The sequence below is a fragment of the Polypterus senegalus genome, chromosome 1 (assembly GCF_016835505.1).
Source record: "Polypterus senegalus isolate Bchr_013 chromosome 1, ASM1683550v1, whole genome shotgun sequence".
NCBI lineage: Eukaryota > Metazoa > Chordata > Cladistia > Polypteriformes > Polypteridae > Polypterus > Polypterus senegalus.
Genome location: NC_053154.1, coordinates 195,837,129 through 195,854,945, shown reverse-complemented (window position 1 = coordinate 195,854,945; position 17,817 = coordinate 195,837,129). Strand labels below are relative to the sequence as shown.

The following is a 17,817-nucleotide window of genomic DNA, read 5'->3' as shown; positions in this document are numbered from 1 at the left end:
CCATGGGACACACATCCATTTCATATATCCACCTCCAACTTCCATTCTGAATTATAAGAAGCAATCTGAATCCTCACCCTATGCACAGAGAAATGTCTCATCTGGTGTCCTGCCACTAAGTGTAGGGTGCCATACCAAAGAAAAAGGACGTCAGCATGTATTGTTTAGAGAAAGTACCTTCCTGGTCAGCATATACTGTAAAGAAGCCAATGTCCTGCTTACCTGCAAAAAGGTATCAGAGTTTATGTAGAGCTGTCAATCCTGAAGTTATCGGCGAGTTGGGAAATTTCATAATACACAACACATTGCCATAATATCTGACCTCTCCATAAGCACTTTGAGGAGGGAGTTATCAAGCCTCTCTCAAGTGATCCTCCAAACATGCTGTATACTGTATATGATTGGTAGTGGAGCAGTAAGAAATTTGACTTGAGAGATCTGCCTGCCACTTAAACGTCCCATCACAGATTGGACAGAAGTGCCTATTGTTGTTCTATATACTTAATCAACAACATATGCAATGCAAATCAAATAACTAAAGCAAACTGGCATTTTATAGGATAGCCACAGATAACAGCAAGACTGCAGTGCCCTCCTTAAATCCGTAACAGTGGCCAAAGGCTGCTTTCTCATATCTTGCACCTGCCTTTTGTACAAGTGAGTACTGTGCATTACATTTTGAAGCAGCTAACAAAAGAAGTGCCTGCTGGGAGTTTACTGTTTAAGTAAAACATCTTTTACAGGTACTGTATATGTGTGATGTGCCAACTCACCCTGCTGCCAACACATATTTACACTAACACAGGCATTCAATGTATTTACTAGTTAATACAACCCACCATTAAAAATTGCACTCTATTGTTAATTTTAATATATTTCATACTTACAGGTGGAATAGATCCGAAGTTTTGGGTGTGATGAGAAGCTAAACAAACCACATTTCTTCTGATTCAAAACAGGTGGCTTGGTAACACCTTCCAGACACAACAGGGAAATCATTCTGGGATCGGTTCTTAAGAGTAACAGCAACTTAAATGACGTGCATAAAACTAGATTTCTTTTGCATCAACCTTCTGTAGATACATAAAGGACATCTATCTGAGGTACATATAAAACGGGACATGTCCACTTAAATTAATAATTAGCAGACAGCATTCAGCAGAAATGGACAAGAATACCCTTTTTGGCCAGCATCAGCTGGACAGCCCTGAAGGAAGGATGCCACCTGGGACAGAGGACTCCTGTTCAAAAGTATTACTCAAGGAACAAGCGTCAAGTTGCACGATTAAAAATAAACAAAGTTAGACACCACTTACACATTTACAATGTCCTTTTAGTTCTCTACTGCCAGGGGAGGAACAACTAGCCATCTGCATAACTGAACCGCTTAAATTTGGTGGGGCACTTTTATACTGACCAACTTTTCTGTCTAGATATCTACTCAATGCCACTTCAGCTTAATTAACCAAAGACTCAGTGCCACCTTTCAGAAAGATATTTTTCACCAGCTGGGATATACGGATCTGGGTATTTCTTAATCCAGTAAATGTACTTAAAGAAATTGTAATCAATAAAGGAATTCATATGGAAACATCTTGGTTTTTTGGAATCTGGTGGTAAGGCTGTAAAGAGATAATATAAAAACCAGCAGCAAAATTTCAAATGATTCATCATTAAAAATAATGACACTTTATCAATTAAGTGAATCAGCTTTTCCTGTAACATGTGAGGAGTCCCTAACAAAAAAATGAAAACATATTTAGTTCTGTATACGCTCCAATACTGTAGAATAGAAGGGAAGACAAACTGACAATATGGCTTAAGGTCTGTCATTTGCCACTTTCATTTAATATTCTTTGCGATGATATGTTTTTCTTTTTATTTGAACCATAATGTGCAAAAGAATACTGATCCCTCAAAATTAATAGAAGCACTTATATTCCAAAGAAAAGTGTTTTTTTTTTTTTTTTTAAATAAAGTCCCATTCTCTCCCATAAATTAACAGTTTTCCTTGAAATTCAATCCACAGTACGGTATTTCTGTGCGGCTCTGCCTTTAGGTCCTCTTTACCTGGTTTCACGGTCGCTATAAAATCTCTACTTTATTAGAGCATTTAAGGCTGCTCTGCACTAAATTCCACATTTGAGTCAGTTCTGCTGGGAGCAACTTGTGTACCACCAACATGTTTTTGAAAAAACAAGGTTCCCTGTTCATCTTACTTTTTTTGTTCTTAACAATCCCAAAGGTCTTGAAACCATCGTGCTTTGTTGGAGTGATATGAAGCACCTCCAGACACATGCCAAGGAACACATCATCAATAGGATACAAATCCAGAGATTCAGACACAACAAAGAGCTTTCTGGCCAAAGAGCTGCTCATGAGGAATCCGCCACCCCCTGCGTACGGGGGGTAGTGGGTCTTATTGTACAGTGCCAGAGGAATATAATACTTGTTGTCTTTTCTTCTAATCGGTTTGGCTTTGTAGAGGACATCCCCGGTAAAAAGGTTTTTCTCTGTGTTGCCCTGCAAAAACTCCAAGATGTTATCCGGGCTAACAAAGACGTCATCATCACCCTTAAAAATGTACTGCACATCCTGGCAGTAAGTGGAGAACCATTTCAAAAAGTGCACCTCTTTCAGGGTAAGGTTAAAGAAACTGTCAAGGAAGTCCCACTGCAAGATGTCCCCAAAGATGTAGTCCTCGTACTCCAAAAGCTTCTGGTGGTTGGCCCGTTCCTCCTCTTTGGAGGGGGCCCCTAGCAGGAAGAGTGTTTTTATTTTCTTGCCATCTACCTCTTTCTGTTTGCCCCAGGTTTTTCTAATAACCTCCCTGCGATCATGCTGTGTGATGACAGATTTTATTACTATCAACAGGTATATATCCCCACTGCACTTTTCCGGATGGTTAATTGTCATTGGGAAGTACCTACAGTGCCTGTACAACAAGAACTGTTTAAAAGTGGCTTCGAGGCCTGAAAACCACTCCATACGTGTAAAGTTCAAATTAGCTTTACAGTTGGCACTGGTCACGTCCCAGGTCCTGCTGTGGTGCTCGTTTACCACTTTTGTGCTTTCCTCGGGTTTCTCCACCTTCCAAAAGTTATTTGTCTTGTGGAAGAAGTTTCTTTTCTGGGTTTTAATTATATCCTGAGAATGTTGCCTTGACCTTGACAAATCTCCTTCCAACAGCTGACTGCTGCTGGCGATAATGTTCTTCTGCAGGACCATCAGAGCAATCACGATGACAAAGGAAGTTATGCATACACTTTTGTAAATCTTCCACTTGTCCCTTGTGGTTAGCCTAGAAATAAAAGGAAAACAGAAGAGTTAGCCAAACGGATCTTTTTTTTTTTTCCATACCAATCATGAAAAGAGATAGCAACAAAGCAGTTCATATACGTTATTTCAATTGAGAATAATCAGTTTATAAAACATGTACCCAAAACGTTCAACCATATTAATTTGTTGACTTCATTACTTTTAAAACCTGTTCATGGTTCATTTTGCCTGGCATCCAGTGTTGCACTTGCTCCCTGTGAACCTGAACTGCATTAGGCAGGTTTCAAAGCTTTAGGATTCTGAAGTAAAGATATTTAAAAAAACTACAACCAAGACACATAGTCTGTTGAGCTGTTTTATGGCAATCACACAACACACAGTAAGTTGCAACTTCACTGCAGGACATTTAACAGTTTCAGGCAATGCCAGGTTCCCCTCATAGTCTAAACACATACCACACTTTGACTATAGTCTCTCTTGTCTTGGTATGAGCAAACGATGAAATGTCACTCCCGTCACCAATATTCCTTTGTGTCCTTTGCTGCTGAATTAGGACGCGCCCCAGGTCTATTTAGCAAACTGATGGATGTACAGAAGTCCATTTGGTGCAACAGATGTTTAGAAAAGTTGCTTATGGAGAGGAAGAACTTGGACTTGCAGCCCTTTCATTGGGCAGCATAATTGGAGCGGACCTGCAAGGTGTCACAGTAACAATTAAAAACATGGAGTAGGGATCATGTGTAACCCGGGCCTCTTTTGTTGTTTGCTCTTCATTTCATAGTTTCTCCTCTCTCTGGTAATGTACCTGCAAGTAACAATCTGTTCACTGTAGTTTTCAGACAATAAATATACAGCCTTTCATTTATTCATACCCTGAACCAATTTATTCCAATAAGGTCTTGCGGAGGCAGGGGAGCCTATCCTGGCAGTATCAGGGACAAGGCAGGAACCAACAGCACAGGGTACACTCCTCTACATATTAGAAGATTAGGGTGAAAACCAAAAACATGTGCTACGTTATTCAAAACCATCAATCTCTGAATCAATGAATATTTAATTTGGTTTATGTAACTGCTGACACAAGAGTCAGTTTTCTGCTATGGTGTTTATAGAGGAACATGAATCCAGTGAAATTGTTCATACTTTAAAATTCTAAAACTCACTTCTGTTAAACTCAGCAGTTGTTTTGACATTTTAATATACAAATTATAAATAATGATTGGGTATGTAAATAATCTGTCTAAAGAGACTATAGTTCTTATCAAGTGTTCTTTTTAATTGAACGATGATTATTTTCCAGGCAGAAAAAAACAATATGGTGCATTAATTGGTAATATTTTTTTTTTATTTGTACATAGCCCCCCCAAATACATTAAGGGAGTGAGCACTAAGGAATTAAAGATCTTTCCACCATTCATTTTGTGAAACTTATTTTCATGGTATGTTATAAAAATTATAATAAGACACCAAAAAAAAAATGAACACACTTATTAGCCGTTTGCAATTTTGAAATCGGACATATTGAATTACCTCGATTTAACATACAGATGCATAAATGTACTGGACAAAGCAAATGAACAATATGTACAGGTGAATACATTGATTATTTAAATGCATACATATTGTAGGTGACCATGGGAAGGTATTGGCAACCTCACAGCTCTTGAATCCGGGTTCACAGCTGTTGCCCTTGCTATGTGCATTTTTAATGTTCTCCCAAAGTTTGCTGGGTTTTCCTGCCACAAACTTGCTGTTTGGTTGACTGGCGAGTATGAAGTGATAGAGAAAGAGTTAAGTGCAACAGACTGGCATCTCATCCACAGCTGGTTTCAACTTTTCAAAACTACTCCATCGAATCTTCAACCAAGAGCAAGCATCGCCAAGCAATGCTACTGATCACAGTGGCTCTAGACCAACAGCATTAATAAATCCTTATTGGTAACAGTAAATATCATTTTGTATATTCCAAAGCACAGTTTATGAACAAGTATGCTTCATATAATGCTAATTTCTTTGTAAAGCGTTTTGTGCCTGCTGATAAGTATAAAATCATACACTGATTAATTATAAAAGACTGTCCCGTGACCCTGTAGTTAGGATATAGCCGGTTGGATATTGGATGGATGGATGTTGTATAAACAACTTTTGATTGAATGGCAGTCTGGCATTCTTACGAATTTCAAAATGGAAGTAAGCATTCTTGTAGGGAGAAACTGGCCTAGTCTGATTTACTATTTTCTTTGCAGTGCTACAACTGCTTTTTCCATCCCTTATTCAGTCACATTTTTAGTATGGATTTAGTGCTGCTATCTCTTTTATAAGACAGGAGATCAATAAAAGTGAGGATGGCTACTGATAAATATTTTTTATAAATATGTTTAGGCTGTTCCTGAGAATTTTGGTAAAATATAAAACATTATTACCGTCTTTTGTTCGTTTCTATTTAAGAGTCATAAGGCGCAGCTAAACTAATAGGACTCGCTATTTCGTGTCGCCGATGGTCTTCCAGTCGTTTCGGATTACTTAATAGGCAGTATGAAATCAGCCCAGAAATGATTGGGTATTCCGTATACAATATATAGCCATCACTTTTTGGAGTTTATGGTGCAAGCCACGAACAGACACATTCACACTGCGCCATTTCAAAATCGCTGTTACCCTAAGCCGCAGAATTTTAACCTGGGCATGAAAATCAGGAGTACCCGGAAAATAAGTGCCAGGATTCGAACTCGACTAAACCTGTATACGCGACCGTGCCTCCAGGTTTACTATATGACATCGATAACGCAATTGGCACCAAGAATATTCACATCCATAAACCTTGCTCAGTGATGATGTATCTGGATGCCTGCCGTTACTGTCTCCTAACTCACAACCTGCGTTTGAGTCGGTCTGCAGTCTTGTTCTCCCCCCAGGGACTTCCCAGTTACTTTAATTGGAGTTTCTACAACGGCCCAATGTGTGAGCTAACGTCTCGCTGCTATACAGCTGCCGTCTTCTGTCCGATACTGCCAGGTTAGGCTGCGAAACTCCGCGACCCTACAGTATTTCAAAGGAACTTGGATAATTAACTGATCGCCAGTACTGTCTAAACTAAAATAAATAAAATGCACACATCAAACTTTAAGTGATGTTTTTTGCCATTCCACATCATTCATTTAAGTGAACCTGCGGCGGTGAAATCTTATTTTATACATTTTTTTTATTTAAAAATTTGTAGTTTCGTCAATATTTTCCAGCAGAGAGCCGTAGTCTATAATATAATAATAAAGCGATGTTATAAATGTTAATAAAAAGCCTCGTGCGCTGGCGTATCAGCCGTGCAGACAACGAAGATGCGACCGATATTTGTTAGCTCCTAGTCTATAAAAAGCTTAAAATCTAAAGCAAGCTCCTCAAATGCTTGCGCTTTACAAAGTACAACTTTGTTCCCCGCAGCCCATAAGAATCAACGGTGCATGTTACTCACATTGTGAACAAGACGCTGTGCTTCCTCTCAAAAGCCGTGCAACCAGACGCCCGGTGTCCGAGCTTCTCTCCTCTATTCAGAAAGCGGCAAAGGCGATGAGCGATAGGCTCCGCCCAGAAAGTCCGTCCTACGGTACGCACGGGCTCCCGTCTCTTGGCCGCTTCTTTCTGTCTCAGTTCTGATGAGTCAATTGCCCGATTAGCATTCGAGAAACGAGAGGAGTGTTGCCAAGCAGCTCTCCGCTTACAAATGTATTGGGAAGTATTTTGCCTCAGCTATACCTCTGCCATGAAGCATCTATACACAGGGTTCCCATCTATCTATCTATCTATCTAATTTTATATTATGCCTATACTATGCCTTTTTATATATTTTTAACTGTTTCAAATTAAAAACAAACTATATATTTAAAAGTAATTAAAGTTAAAAACAAAAGAAAGTTTTTTTTCCAGCGTTGATAAATGATAATTTTAGGATAGACATTAGGTCTCCTCAACCCCAACAATAGGTGGGTTCAGTAAATGATGATTATACTCAAAGGTGACTTAATCGTGAATTCTTGGTAAATTCACATTCACTTTGTTACCCTTATAGCAGTCAGAATATGTGGGGCATGTACATTGGTGTATAAGCTACATAAAACTCAACAGTCAAAATTAAACTTTATGGAATTTTGGGAACAATAATACCATTAACCTTTTCATTCCAATGTTAAGTAGGCAAACATGTTTATTTTAAGCCTCAGTGCAATTGCACTTCCTATGATAATAGATACAGTTGGTACGGAAAGTATTCAGACCCCCTTCAATTTTTCACTCTTTGTTATATTGCAGCCATTTGCTAAAATCATTTAAATTAATTTTTTCCCTCATTAATGTACACACAGCACTCCATATTGACAGACAAAAAAAAGAATTTTTGAAATTGTTGCAGATTTATTAAAAAAGAAAAACTGAAATATCACATGGTCCTAAGTATTCAGACCCTTTGCTCAGTATTTAGTAGAAGCACCCTTTTGAGCTAATACAGCCATGAGTCTTCTTGGGAAAGAAGCAACAAGCTTTTCACACCTGGATTTGGGGATCCTCTGCCATTCCTCCTTGCAGATCCTCTCCAGTTCTGTCAGGTTGGATGGTAAACGTTGGTGGACAGCCATTTTTAGGTCTCTCCAAGGATACTCAATTGGGTTTAAGTCAGGGCTCTGGCTGGGCCATTCAAGAACAGTCACAGAGTTGTTGTGAAACCACTCCTTCGTTATTTTAGCTGTGTGCTTAGGGTCATTGTCTTGTTGGAAGGTAAACCTTCGGCCCAGTCGGAGGTCCTTAGCACTCTGGAGAAGGTTTTTGTCCAGGATATCCCTGTACTTGGCCGCACTCATCTTTCCCTCGATTGCAACCAGTCGTCCTGTCCCTGCAGCTGAAAAACACCCCACAGCATGATGCTGCCACCGCCATGCTTCACTGTGGGGACTGTATTGGACAAGTGATGAGCAGTGCCTGGTTGTCTCCACACATACCGCTTAGAATTAAGGCCAAAAAGTTCTATCTTGGTCTCATCAGACCAGAGAATCTTATTTCTCACCATCTCAGAGTCATTCAGGTGTCTTTTAGCAAACTCCATGCGGGCTGCCATGTGTCTTGCCTCTCCTCAGTGTGTCAGTTGTGTCTATTAGTGACCTTTCCATCTGAAAATCTCATTCCTTCTAATCGCACAAATGCTCCAGTGAGCTCTGACAATTATGTGGTCATTACAATAAGAAGATTCAAAGGTAAGACATATACAGTATAACATATGTACATAACATGCATCACAGTAGGAGATATATAACACTCACTGCCTTAGAAAGTCACACAGTATTATTGAACACTTTAGCCATCCTGCACAGTTGCTTTTCTCACTCATTCTATCTCAGAAGCTGTACCGTACCATTAGCACTCACATCAACCTTTCTGTCCAAAGGTTATAATGTTATTGCGCTGCTAGTCATAATGACAAATGTTGTAAAATATAAATATGTGTGTTATATTCTATATATAAATCCAGGTCTTGGATTATATTATATATAATTGTATATACTGTATAATATATGTTGCATTCTATGCATACTGTGTGCGACAGTCTTTTATTGGATATGTATTATTACTATTATTACTGTAAGCATTTTATTGTACTATATGCACTTTGTACATATAACAATAGATTTTAACTTGAGTACCTTTCTTAGCCTTATGTGCATAATCCCAGCAAAAATATTTTCAAATGAGTACAGTGCTGTCAGGGAAATAGGGAACAATGTTTTGGCTGTGTATTCAACATGGAAATAGTGTTTACTTTTTTCTTTTGCAGATGTATGCTGGTGCAGATCTTCATTAACTGCATGTATACACTATCATTATACAGTATTTAAACTAGGGGGTTCGCCCCCTGCTCACTTCGCTCGCCAACCCTCCAGGCCTGTGCACCAGCCACTTCGCACCTCTGCCACTCGTGTTGTGAAGAGGGGGGCTGAACACACCCCGAGGAGATGCAGTCGCTCCTCCGAAACCCCCTCTTAAACGATCATATAATGGGAAACGAATACAGTTTCTTTTTTACCTCCTCTTTGCTCAATCAGCTGCTGGATTGCTGCTGCCATGGCACATGATCTGCATCTTACGCAGCGCTTCAAACATTTAAAAGCCTGTACAGCAGCTGTCCTACACTTTGTCTTTTATTTCAGGCCCCGGTTGTGGTTAAATGTCTTGGCACAAAGTTTTGCCTTGCGGGATGCGAGTTTTAGATATGTTTTAATTTATAATTTAAAAACAAAATAAGAATCTTAAAATCTAACAACATCACATTAAAGTTTGATACATACTGAAAAGAGTGGTACCAAACATATATATGTAGGTTTTAAAATAAGCCTGATTAAAAGCGTGACAAAAAAGTGATATAAAAACATCACATAAAATCGTTGCACTTTTAGGCTTAGGATTTTATCTTTATAGAGTAGATAATGTAAATGTTCAGGTAATATGCTTACACAAAGGGCTTCTTTTAATAGTGAACATGTACCTTACGCTTTGATATTCCTCTCTCCATCCACATTGCCTGTAAATTGCTGAAGAATGCAAGAAACAAGAAACAAAACAGGTGATGCACATATAAAGGTCAGATATCAAGAACTTTACACTGCTTTGATGAGCCTTATTACTATTCGAATGTTTCTGTCCATTCACCCACTCTATTTTATTTACGTGAAAATGTTTTTTGTTTTGGACATTTTAGTGAAACAGAGCATAATTCAATTGCCTGCCATCAGTGCTTGTCAACAAACTTCTTTTACATTCGCAGTTTGGTCCTAACTTTACTTCCCATCCATTCAATCATTTTTTGAACCTGCTTTCTGCATTATTGCTGACCTACTCAAAAAAAAGTGGCAGTATTTTTTCTGCAGTCATCTTGTTCATTTATTTCTCAATCAGTAACCCTGTATATTTACTGTATAAGACTTACAGTTTCACATTGATGATCTGTTTTAGTAAATGCAAAACAGTAACCTTTCCTTCAGTACACTCTTACCTGTTGTGGAGAGTTATTACCCATCTTACAGGTTTTACTAGTTTTCCTTAATTCATTCTCCAATTTTGCAGAGGTAGCACAAGTCAGTCCATATTTGCACAGCTGAGACGACGACGATAGGTGAATTCATTCACTCAGGCTGCAATGAGTGGTGGAGATGGGACCACAATGTTATCATCCAACACAGCTGTCTCAGGTTAATATTACAGGAAACATATCTTTTCAGTGCTTTCTCACAGTTAATTTAATAATAACCGAGATGTTATTTTTTTCTCAGAAAATGACCTGTAAATAGAAGTATGCTATCAGTTAAAGGTTTCCTACATGTCTGATTTATCAAATACGTTTTTGCTTCTAATAGATAACAGATTTCTAGTGCATAAACACATAAGATGTATGTACAAATTACTTTTTGAATTATCCTATAAAATATAAAACAGTGTTTCATGAAAGAAGCAAAATTTAAATGTAAACTTTTTTTCAATGTTTTAAAAGGTCTTGCATTAGGCCGCTCATTCCACAACTAAAGAATGTTAAAGCTAGAGAGGTGGGAATTTTTATTTTTCTTAGTATAGGCCTATGCATTTTCTATTTATTGAAGAAGTGTTTTGCAGTGGTTATCAATGTATGTAAGTGTAAATTCAGTATTGCTTTAGAGGCAATGCTGGAGTAAATAACATTACCATCAGACTTTATTAACTAAGAGTTTGTCATTATTTTCCAGTTGTTTACCTCCACTGGCTTCTGACTTGTGAGATATCCATTCTGTAGTCCTTTGCATTTACTGTCTACCTTTAAACATGACAATCCTCCCAAAATCAAACAATACTATTTTCCTGAGCATGATATATCTATAAAAATAAAATAAAATATCAGGATCTCAAAACATTATTCAACCCAAATAAGGATTGTTTCTTAAAGCAGAGGCATATTAACATTTGAAACAACTCAACTCAAGCTCAATGAAACTCTTATGCATGTCTCCTTTAGAACAGATGATAAAAGTCAAACACTCCAACAAAGTATACATAGCAAGCAACATATACATTACGCACACAATTATATACAATATATACAATATGTATTTACAAGTATCATATATGTATATACAGTATTGTTCTGTTCATTATGTTGCATTATTTGAATTTTAATGAATGGCTCTTAAGCAGCCTTACAACTTGTGGATAGAAAATATCCTTTGATCTACATCAATTGTCACATACTCTTTACCAGAAGAAAGAAGTTACAAAAGAGACTGTGTAGTATGGCTGAAGTCTTTAATGATCTTCTTTGATTTGCTAAGGCAGTGAGTAATGTTTATGTATTAAGACAAGGCCGCTCACTACAGATAATATTCTGTTCCACACTCACCACCTTCTGCAGTATTTTATGTTTATGATTCAAGCAGGTGCCATACCAAGATGTGATGCAGAATGGACTGCACTGTGCACCTGTACACGTTTTTGAGAGCTGTCCTAAGATATCTGAGGAAGGTGAGGTGATGGTGAACTTTTTTCACAAGAGTAGAAATATGTCGTGCCCACATTACTTGTCAGTCATGGTCACGCCAACAAATTTAATGCTGCTGACTCCCTCAGCTGCAACCTCAATGTAGATGGCAGTGTGATGTGCCTTCTTCTTTTTGAAGTCTTTACAAGCTCCTTAATTTAGCTGATATAAAGAATGAGAATGTTGTCCTGGCACCACTGAGTCAGCAGATAAACCTCGTCTCTCTAAGCTTTCCTGTCAGCGTTGGTGATCAGGCCCATGAAGATGGTGTCATCAAGAAATATAATGATGGATTTGGAGATGTGTCTGGCCACACTGTTGTAGGTGAGCAAAGAGTACAAAAGGGGGCTTAACATAGAGTGTCTGTGTTTTTAATGTAAGCATGGAGGATTTCTATTATTCAAAGGTTGCAAGATTGTACGAAGTTCAAGGGATCATCCGTGTTGTAGCAATATACAAACTGGATGTGATCATGTTTATCTGGAGTATCTTGAATGTGCGCCACCAATCTCTCAAAGCATTTCATCATGATTTGAGTGAGTCTCACTGGTCTGTAAACATTCAGGCAGTTCACTTTTTTTTGACACAAAAACGATGGTCCTTTTAATGCAGTTGAGTACACCAGATTTTCTCAATGAAATAAAAAGCAGAATATGTCAAGTGAAGATGTGATCTACTTGGTTGGGTTTTAGAACTCCCTGTAATTCCGTCCGGATGCCTTGTGCACATTAACTTGTGTAAAATTCTTCCTTATGTCATATACAGAAACAAAGGAAGAATGAATGCTATTGAATTGAAGCTTCTTCTTCAAAATCACCACTAATATCAAGTTAGACTATGAAGAAAAGCACTCCTATTTATTTTTTGTATTTTAACATCTTTGGATATCTTTGTATATCCTGAGGATAGCGACACTGATAAAATGTCAGTCGCTAATTTATTGGTATTCCTTCAACATGGAATCTTGTAAGCAAGAGAATTCAATTTTAACAATTCAATTTTGATTCTAGGATGTTGCATTTCACCATCTATCCATCCATCCATCCATCCATCTGTGTGTGTGTATACATGTTCTTGAAAGTAGCAACAAGGCATTTTCAGTACTACATCAATGAAACTCTTATGCATGTCTCCTTTAGAACAGATGATAAAAGTCAAACACTCCAACAAAGTATACATAGCAAGCAACATATACATTACGCACACAATTATATACAATATATACAATATGTATTTACAAGTATCATATATGTATATACAGTATTGTTCTGTTCATTATGTTGCATTATTTGAATTTTAATGAATGGCTCTTAAGCAGCCTTACAACTTGTGGATAGAAAATATCCTTTGATCTACATCAATTGTCACATACTCTTTACCAGAAGAAAGAAGTTACAAAAGAGACTGTGTAGTATGGCTGAAGTCTTTAATGATCTTCTTTGATTTGCTAAGGCAGTGAGTAATGTTTATGTATTAAGACAAGGCCGCTCACTACAGATAATATTCTGTTCCACACTCACCACCTTCTGCAGTATTTTATGTTTATGATTCAAGCAGGTGCCATACCAAGATGTGATGCAGAATGGACTGCACTGTGCACCTGTACACGTTTTTGAGAGCTGTCCTAAGATATCTGAGGAAGGTGAGGTGATGGTGAACTTTTTTCACAAGAGTAGAAATATGTCGTGCCCACATTACTTCGTCAGTCATGGTCACGCCAACAAATTTAATGCTGCTGACTCCCTCAGCTGCAACCTCAATGTAGATGGCAGTGTGATGTGCCTTCTTCTTTTTGAAGTCTTTACAAGCTCCTTAATTTAGCTGATATAAAGAATGAGAATGTTGTCCTGGCACCACTGAGTCAGCAGATAAACCTCGTCTCTCTAAGCTTTCCTGTCAGCGTTGGTGATCAGGCCCATGAAGATGGTGTCATCAAGAAATATAATGATGGATTTGGAGATGTGTCTGGCCACACTGTTGTAGGTGAGCAAAGAGTACAAAAGGGGGCTTAACATAGAGTGTCTGTGTTTTTAATGTAAGCATGGAGGATTTCTATTATTCAAAGGTTGCAAGATTGTACGAAGTTCAAGGGATCATCCGTGTTGTAGCAATATACAAACTGGATGTGATCATGTTTATCTGGAGTATCTTGAATGTGCGCCACCAATCTCTCAAAGCATTTCATCATGATTTGAGTGAGTCTCACTGGTCTGTAAACATTCAGGCAGTTCACTTTTTTTTGACACAAAAACGATGGTCCTTTTAATGCAGTTGAGTACACCAGATTTTCTCAATGAAATAAAAAAAGCAGAATATGTCAAGTGAAGATGTGATCTACTTGGTTGGGTTTTAGAACTCCCTGTAATTCCGTCCGGATGCCTTGTGCACATTAACTTGTGTAAAATTCTTCCTTATGTCATATACAGAAACAAAGGAAGAATGAATGCTATTGAATTGAAGCTTCTTCTTCAAAATCACCACTAATATCAAGTTAGACTATGAAGAAAAGCACTCCTATTTATTTTTTGTATTTTAACATCTTTGGATATCTTTGTATATCCTGAGGATAGCGACACTGATAAAATGTCAGTCGCTAATTTATTGGTATTCCCTTCAACATGGAATCTTGTAAGCAAGAGAATTCAATTTTAACAATTCAATTTTGATTCTAGGATGTTGCATTTCACCATCTATCCATCCATCCATCCATCCATCTGTGTGTGTGTATACATGTTCTTCGAAAGTAGCAACAAGGCATTTTCAGTACTACATGTGGAGGGTGCCTTTCACATCTCAGGGTTTCCAGTTTATTTAGGTGATGTTTTAGGCTAGAGAAAAAAAAAACAACAAGAAAAGGATGAAAAATTAGCACCATTTACACATGGGGTAAATTCACAAGAATACGTTTATTCATTTTGAAATCAATATAGTCTGGTACTAATTTAATTTCTATCGTTTACCTTATTTTCATAAATCTAGTGTAGTAGATGTTTGCAAAATGAATTCTAAAAGATAGTTGATAAAGAGAGATCAGCAAATAAATTGTGACTCCTTTACCTACAACGTATATTTAGAGTTTAAAATCGTAGCAAGCATGTCTACTAAACCTCGGCTGTTCTCAAGTGCAAGCCCAATTTCTGCATACTCCAATTCCAGATATATTGTTATGTAATACTTGTAAAGATTGTATTTTGCAGAAAATAACTGCTACACAAAGACACTGTTAGAACATTAAATTGTGTTGCTGGGAGTAGCTGCTTTTTATAATCATGTTACCTATGGAAGCATGGAGGTGTTTAGGAGAGATGGCAGTGGAGTTTTTAACCAGATTGTTTAATGGAATCTTGGAAAGTGAGATATGCCTGAGGAGTGCAGAAGAAGTGTACTGGTACCGATATTTAAGAATAAGGGGGGTGTGCAGGACTACAGTAACTGCAGGGGAATAAAATTGAAGTTAATGGAAAGAGTAGTGGAAGCTAGGTTAAGAAGTGAGGTGATGATTAGTGAGCAGCAGTATGGTTTCATGCCAAGAAAGAGCACCACAGATGCAATGTTTACTCTGAGGATGCTGATGGAGAAGTTTAGAAAAGGCCAGAAGGAGGTGCATTGTGTCTTTGTGGACCTGGAGAAAGCATATGACAGGGTTTCCTCGAGAGGAGCTGTGGTACTGTATGAGGAAGTTGGGAGTGGCAGAGAAGTACGTTAGAATTATACAGGATATGTACAAGGGAAGTGTGACAGTGGTGAGGTCTGCGGTAGGAGCGATGGATGCATTCACTGTGGAGGTGGGATCAGCTCTGGGCCCTTTCTTATTTGCAATGGTGATGGACAGGTTGACAGACGAGATTAGACAGGAGTCCCCATGGATTATGATGTTTGCTGATGACATTGTGATCTGTAGCTATAGTAGGGAGCAGGTTCAGGAAACCCTGGAGAGGTAGAGATATACTCTAGAGAGGAGAGGAATGAAGGTCAGTATGAACAAGACAGAATACATGTGTGTAAATGAGAGGGAGGTCAGTGGAATGGTGAGGATGCAGGGAGTAGAGTTGGCAAAGGTGGATGAGTTTAAATACTTGGGATCAACAGTACAGAGTAATGGGGATTGTGGAAGAGAGGTGAAAAAGAGAGTGCAGGCAGGGTGGAATGGGTGGAGAAGAGTGGCAGGAGTAATTTGTGACAGACGAGTATCAGCAAGAGTGAAAGGGAAAGTCTACAGGATGGTAGTGAGACCAGCTGTGTTATATGGGTTGAAGACGGTGGCACTGACCAAAAAGCAAGAGACAGAGCTGGAGGTGGCAGAGTTAAAGATGGTAAGATTTGCATTGGGTGTGACGAGGATGGATAGGATTAGAAATGAGTACAGTAGAGGGTCAGCTCAAGTTGGACGGTTGGGAGACAAAGTCAGAGATGCGAGATTGCATTGGTTTGGAAGTGTGCAGAGGAGAGATGCTGGGTACTCCACTGTCCGGAAGATAGTCTACAAGTGGAGGGCTTTCAAAACAACTGCCAACATGCCCAGGACTGGTCGCCCCAGCAAGTTCACCCCAAGAGCAGACCGCAAGATGCTAAAAGAGGTCTCCAAAACCCTAAAGTGTCATCTCGAGAACTACAGCAGGCTCTGGCTACTGTTGATGTAGAAGTACATGCCTCTACAATCAGAAAGAGACTGTACAAGTTTAACTTGCATGGGAGGTGTGCAAGGAGGAAACCTTTGCTTTCCAAGAGAAACATCGAGGCCAGACTGACATTTGCCAGAGATAAAGTTGACAAAGACCAGGACTTCTGGAATAATGTTCTTTGGACAGATGAGTCCAAAATTGAATTATTTGGACACAACAGCAGAGGACATGTTTGGTGTAAACCAAACACAGCATTCCAAGAAAAGAACCTCATACCAACTGTGAAGCATGGAGGTGGAAGTGTCATGGTTTGGGGCTGCTTTGCTGCAGCAGGACCTGGTCAGCTCACCATCATAGAATCCACGATGAATTCTACTGTGTATCAGAAGGTGCTTGAAGAACATGTGAGACCATCAGTTAGAAAATTAAAGCTGAAGCGGAACTGGACCATGCAACATGACAATGACCCAAAACATACTAGTAAATCAACCAAAGATTGGCTGAAAAAGAAGAAATGGAGAGTCCTGGAATGGCCAAGTCAAAGTCCAGATTTGAATCCCATTGAGATGCTGTGGGGTGACTTGAAAAGGGCTGTACGTGCAAGAAACCCTCAAACATCTCACAGCTGAAAAAGTTCTGCATTGAGGAGTGGGGTAAAATTTCCTCAGACCGATGTCGAAGACTGGTAGATGGCTACAAGAACCGTCTCACTGCAGTTATTTCAGCCAAAGGAGGTAACACTCGCTATTAGGGGCAAGGGTGTCCTATCTTTTTCCTCAGTTAGAATAGGCATTTTTGTAGAATGACATTTACAGAAGATCTTGAAAAGACTTTTCTTCAGTTTTTGTATATTGGGAGAAGAATCTAAGGATATAGCTGCCAGGGAAGAGGAAAAGAGGAAGGCCTAAGCAAAGGTTTATGGATGTGGTGAGAGAGGACATGCGGGTGATGGGTGTAACAGAACAAGATGCAGAGAACAGAAAGATATGGAAGAAGATGATCCGCTGTGGCAACCCATAACGGGAACTGCCAAAAGAAGAAGTTCTCAGTTCTGCAAAAACCTTTAACATTGTATTCATTCATTATGTGGTTTCAATAGGACTGAGTTTGCCCACTTATGCTATAAAAGAAAAGATCCACCCCATCAGCCTGGTACTAAGACATACTGAGATCAAAACAGCAATTGGGGGATAAAAAAGTGTGTGAGAGAGTGAAAGCACAAGGATTATGGCTGCAAGCAAGGAGGCCAACCCATCAAATAAACAGTGGGCTCTGGGAAAAGTTGTGTTTTTTCATATGTGTGCTCTCTTTGTATTAAACCCACCACCCAGTATGTGTAGGCACCTAAACTGAGAGGCCTAGGAAACACTTTTTCAC

At 38.8% G+C, this 17,817-nt stretch overlaps 1 protein-coding gene across 1 annotated transcript; it reads right to left on the bottom strand.

Annotated features, from left to right (window-relative positions):
- Nucleotides 1-1,652: 1,652 nt before the first annotated feature.
- Nucleotides 1,653-6,893, bottom strand: b3gnt7 (UDP-GlcNAc:betaGal beta-1,3-N-acetylglucosaminyltransferase 7). Its single transcript, XM_039766273.1, has 2 exons — nucleotides 6,749-6,893; nucleotides 1,653-3,301 (listed from the first exon to the last, which is right to left on the bottom strand). Coding segments are annotated over exons 1-2 (1,218 nt in total). The 5' UTR covers nucleotides 6,751-6,893; the 3' UTR covers nucleotides 1,653-2,085.
- Between the last annotated feature and the right edge of the window lie 10,924 nt (nucleotides 6,894-17,817).